The sequence below is a fragment of the Erinaceus europaeus genome, unplaced genomic scaffold, assembly GCF_950295315.1.
Source record: "Erinaceus europaeus unplaced genomic scaffold, mEriEur2.1 scaffold_479, whole genome shotgun sequence".
Taxonomy (NCBI): domain Eukaryota; kingdom Metazoa; phylum Chordata; class Mammalia; order Eulipotyphla; family Erinaceidae; genus Erinaceus; species Erinaceus europaeus.
In genome coordinates this window covers 60,382-65,634 of record NW_026647771.1, presented here as the reverse complement: position 1 = coordinate 65,634, position 5,253 = coordinate 60,382, and the positions used below count along the sequence as shown (strand labels likewise).

General features: G+C 55.5%; 1 protein-coding gene across 1 annotated transcript; it reads right to left on the bottom strand.

The window, feature by feature from the left end:
• Positions 1-604: 604 nt before the first annotated feature.
• Positions 605-4,518, bottom strand: EGR1 (early growth response 1). The gene is made up of 2 exons (XM_007517553.2): positions 3,879-4,518; positions 605-3,167 (listed from the first exon to the last, which is right to left on the bottom strand). The coding sequence occupies exons 1-2, from the start codon at positions 4,186-4,188 to the stop codon at positions 1,846-1,848; spliced, it is 1,632 nt and encodes a 543-aa protein (XP_007517615.1). The 5' UTR covers positions 4,189-4,518; the 3' UTR covers positions 605-1,845.
• Between the last annotated feature and the right edge of the window lie 735 nt (positions 4,519-5,253).

The window sequence follows — 5,253 nt, the reverse complement described above, 5'->3', positions numbered from 1 at the left end:
CTCTCTCCTAGCTTCTTCATGAATGAATAAAATCTTAAAGAGAGAGAACAGAAAGAAAGGGCCCAGGGTCAAGAAAAGGAGACCCATATCTGGTCCATCTAACTTATTCTGGACTCAGGAGATAGCATAGTGGTTTATGCAACAGATATTCATGCCTAAGGCTTAGAGGTCACAGGTTCACTCCCCAGCACCACCATAAACCAGAGCTGAGCAGTGCTATGATCAAACAAAACAAAAAATCACTTCACTGTCATACAATGAGCATGGCTTTAGCTCAGGGGTGGGCAATATCTGGCCCACAAGTTGTATATGGTTCATAAAACCATTTGGTCTGGCCCTGCCAAGGCAATAGCAGACAGATATATTGAAATTCAATACATCTAAGAGTTTTTATCATGGCCACATGACGTGCTAATCTTTTTGTTGATAATTTTGTATGGTCCTTGAATAATGTTATAAATATCCAAATGGCCCTTGGCAGAGAAAAAGCTCCCCACCCCTGCTCTAGTTGGACTATCCTTGTCTCTGTAAAAGTATCTCACACCCTCCACAGGGAGTACTGCAGAGCCCTTCCCCTAGCCCAGGAAGCACACACCCAACCACAGCCATTTTATTTTCCTTTTAATTTTTCTGAAGGATATACACCACATATCCCATGGGCAATAAAGCGCATTCAATGTGTTTATAAGCCAAACAGTCACTTTGTTTAAACAAACACAAGTACAAAGTAAAATTAAACCACAAAATAATGAACAGCATGTTCATAACATACAAAAATCGCCGCCTACTCAGTAGGTAACTACAACATTCCAACTCCTGAATATATTTATAAATTTACATTTTCAGTTAAAAAAATAGACTTTTGAGAGTTCAGATTTTGTTTTAGATTGTGTTTTCTTACATTCTGAAGAGCCGAGGCTCAGCTCAGCCCTCTTCCTTATTTTGCTCCCAAAGCCTCCCCCCGAATCACCACTCCCTGCCCCCCTTAAGGCTAGAGGTGAGCAAGTCCCTCACAATTGCACATGTCAAGCCATCAGCAAGGCGTGTCACACAAAAGGCACCACGACGTGAAACTTCTTAAACCAAAAGGACAGAAATCAAAAGACTCCAAAAAAAAGAAAAAAGAAAAACCAAACCATATTTTATCACATGTGAGAGTACAGTCTAGCAATATTTACAAAAATGCTAACGGAATATCACTCTGACACATGCTCTGATTAATACCAAGGACTGCTGTTTCAAAAAAAGCTTCAAACTTAATTGTCACAGCATCATCACAAAATAAAGGATCACCATTGGTTAGCTTGGCTTTTCTTTTTTCTTTCTTTTTTTTTTTTTTTGCTTGTTTGTTTCCAAAGTGAGAACCTAACTCCAAATAACACAATATAATATGCAAATTTTCTTCACATCAAGAGTACCCCAATAAAAACAAAATCCATGGCACAGACACTGTACAAGGGTACAGGGTTGGGCTTTAGGGGCCCAGACCCTATTTTGCCAACTCAATTTTCTAGCACTGAAGGGCACAATGGGTCAGGCATACGATGGAGATGATACTGAAAAGATATATCCAAAATCCATGCAAATCAAGTTCTTTGGATAGAGGTGAAGAACTTGGACATGGCTGTTTTTCAGGCAGCTGAATTCAAAGGACTAGGAAAGGGACATGGACAGAAGAGATTGTTGGCCAACAGACCTTCTACTTTGCCCCTGGGGTCAAGTAGAAGGGGAGGATTTGGCTCTGAGAACCTCCATCTGATAGAAGAGGAACTCCCTCCTGTGGCCAGCTCTTCCTTCTATCCTTTAAGTCTCTGTGTTTCTTTTTCTCCATTTTCTTTTTCCCCTTTAGCAAATCTCAATTGTCCTAGGAGAAAAGGTTGTTGTCATGTCCGAGAGCCCTGTGGAGGCGCTGAAGGAGTTGGTGACAGCTGAAGACGGAAAGCTGCTGACTTGAGCTGGAAAAGCCGGAGGAACAGAGGAGTATGTGGTGGCCACTGAGGGTGAGGGGAAGCCACTGTGCACAGGAGATGGGTAGGTGGAGGAGCCAGGGGAGGAGTAGGAGGTGGGTACAGGTGAGGGGTATGAGGTGGTAGCTGGAGATGGGTACGAGGTAGTGACTGGGGATGGATAGGAGGTAGCCACCGGGGATGGATAAGAAGGGAGAGAGGAGGTGGCAGAAGAGGCCACAACACCTTTATCTGCTTTTTTGTCCTTCTGTCGCAAGTGGATCTTGGTGTGCCTCTTGCGCTCATCACTCCTGGCAAACTTTCTCCCACAGATGTCACAGGCAAAGGGCTTCTCGCCTGTGTGGGTGCGGATGTGGGTGGTGAGGTGGTCACTGCGGCTAAAGTTGCGCATGCAAATGCGGCACTGGAAGGGCTTCTGACCCGTGTGAATGCGAATGTGGCGGGTGAGCTCATCTGAGCGGGAGAAGCGTCGGTCACAGGATTCTACTGGGCAGGCATAGGGGCGTTCGTGGGGGGGTGTCTTGCTGGGCCTGTTGGGGTATTTGCGCATGCGGCTAGGTTTGATGAGCTGGGACTGGTAGTTGGTGTTGAGGGCCTTCAAGTCCTGAGAGCCCGACTGTGTGGCAAAAGCCTTGATGGTAGACAGTGGGGTAAGTGAAGGCTGCTGGGTGCGGCTCTCCAGGCCCTGGAAGGGCTTCTGGTCTGGGGTACCCAGGCCCAGGTCCCCCGGCTGTTGTGGAAACAGGTAGTCTGGGATCATGGGGACCTGGAAGCCACCCTTAGCAGTAGGGTAGGCAGGAGGTGGGTATTGGAGGGGGGTGCCTGCTGAGCCTGGGAAAGCTTGGCTCTGTGGCTCAGGGAAGAGGTCAGCATTAGGTGTGGGGAAGGTGGGTGCTGCTGAGTAGATGGGGTTGCTGTCATTGGACTGCACAGCACAGCTCAGGGGTGGGCTCTGGGAGGCAGACGAAGAGGCTGCTGGAGATGGTGCTGAGGATGAGGAGGCTGGTGGGTTGGTCATGCTCACGAGGCCACTGACCAAGCTGAAGAGGGGCTCAGGCCACAAGGTGTTGCCACTGTTGGGTGCAGGCTCCAGAGAGAAACGGCCAGTGTAGGTGATGGGGGGCAGTCGCGTGGTCTGGCTGGGGTAACTAGTCTCCACCAGAACCTTCTCATTATTCAGAGACATGTCAGGAAAAGACTCTGGAAGGAGAGAGAAAAAAGGGAGGCCTGGTTATTGGAGAGCAATCACTGGATGATGAGGAGGACCTGACTGCTAGGCAAGAGGTCAGGCCAGCTACCATTGACTCCAGGGCTGGTTAATAATTGATAGCAGCAGACTGCAATGTTCCTGGACCCGCTCCAGCAGCAGAGCCCATTTCAATAACAATTGACGCAAATACGGAGAATCCCCCTTTACTGCAGCTCCCAACGCTCTGCAGCGGCTGCGCAGGCGGGCGAGGGATTCCCGCCAGCACCCCCTTGGCGGCGGATAGTGTGCGCCCCCTACCCTGGGCAGCCAGGACGTACCCGGTCACAAATCGCAGCCCTTCCTAGGGAAAGGGAGGCAGGCAAGGCAAGCCTTTCTGGAGAGGGAGGTGGGGGTGCATTTCTGCTCATCAAAACAAGCCCTCCTCCTCTCTACCCACCCACGCAGCCCCATGGCTCTCCATCCAAAACAAAAGCTCGCTCCTCTGCGCACCGCTAGGAACCAGGAGTGTGGGGGTGGATGTCCCCAGACATCCATCTAACAGAGGACCCGGGGAATGCGAGCATTCGAAGGGGAACCCCACTTAGATCCCTGAGGTCCAGGAGCACTGCTGCGGTGAAGAGGGCGCTGCAAAGGCGGTGGGGAAGGACTGGAGACCAGGATGGTGGGATGGGGACTAATCCTCGTCGTAGGCCAGCACTTACCTGCGGTCAGGTGTTCGTAAGGCTGCTCGTTTGCTTCCCCCTGAGGGTTGAAGGCGCTGCTGCTGCTGCTGCTGCTGTTGCTGCTGCTGCCGCCCCCTCCTCCTGCACTGCCCCCGCTGCTGTTGCTGCTGCCACCACTACCCTCGGGAGCCCCGGCGGCACCGAGGAACTGGGGAGCCCCGTTGCTCAGCAGCATCATCTCCTCCAGCTTAGGGTAATTGTCCATAGTAGGCGAGTGCGGGAAGGAGCCGAACGGGTCGGAGATCTGCAGTGGGGACATCAGCTGCATTTCGGCCTTGGCTGCGGCCATCCCGAACCGGCGGACTGGAGAGCTGGTGTTGGGGCAGGTGGGCACAGCCTGGGGCCAGAGCTGCAGGGGACACACTATCGGGGGGCCTGGCCGGGTCACATGCGGGGCGCGGGGCACACTGTGGATGGAGAGCGCAGGCGGGGGTCTCCAGGCTCGCCCTCGCCGCCGGGCCGGCCGGTGTGGACGCGGCGCTGCTCCCGAGGCTGGGGCGGGGGCCGGTCCTGCGGTGCCGGAAGCTGGCGGCGGCGGCTGGCGGCGGCGGCGGCGGCGGCTCCCCAAGTTCTGCGCGCTGGGATCTCTCGCGGCTCCCCGGATCCGCCTCTATTTGAAGGGTCTGGCTCGGCCCCGGTCCGCCTCCGTCGTGACGTACATGGCCATATATGGGAAGCAGGAAGCCCTAATATGGCAAGACCTGCCGGGAGGACCCGGAGTGACGTGAAGCCCCCCCTTCCCGAGCGGGGGGCACTGCCTTTGCTCACCCCAGACCCCGCGCCAGCTCGCGCGCCCGGGACGCCGGGACCTCCATGCAGCCCGGGGCCCAGGCCGCAGCCGGGGACTCCCGGACCTGCGTGCACCAGAGTTCCCGCGCTGTCCCCGCCAATGCCCCCGCCCCTGCCCTCCTCCCGCCGCCCTCCTCCCGGAGCCGGAAGCGCCGGCCCATATCAGGCCGCTCCAAATAAGGCGCTGCCCAAATAAGGGCTGTTCCGGCCGGGGATCCTTCCTGCTCCTTATATGGTCTTTCCGGGTCGCGGCTGGCTTGCTCTCTGGCTCCCCCTCCTCCTCTCCCCGCTTTCCAGCCGGGAGCGCAAATGCGGGGGACGCCCGGGCGAGGAGGGCCTGGAGCGCGGAGCGCGGGCCACACGGCAGCTCCAGCGGCTCCCCGGCCGGGTCTGGGCTGGGGAAGCCCCACACCGGGGCGGGGGCGAGGGCGAGTCGGGCTGGGACTATGCCTCCCGTCATTCGGGGCCCGCCCGCCCACCTCTGGGACCGTGGGAGCGGGGAGGGAGCGAGGGGAGGAGCGGCTGGGCTGGCCGGGGCAGAGGCCGCCCAGGAAAGGCGGGGCCC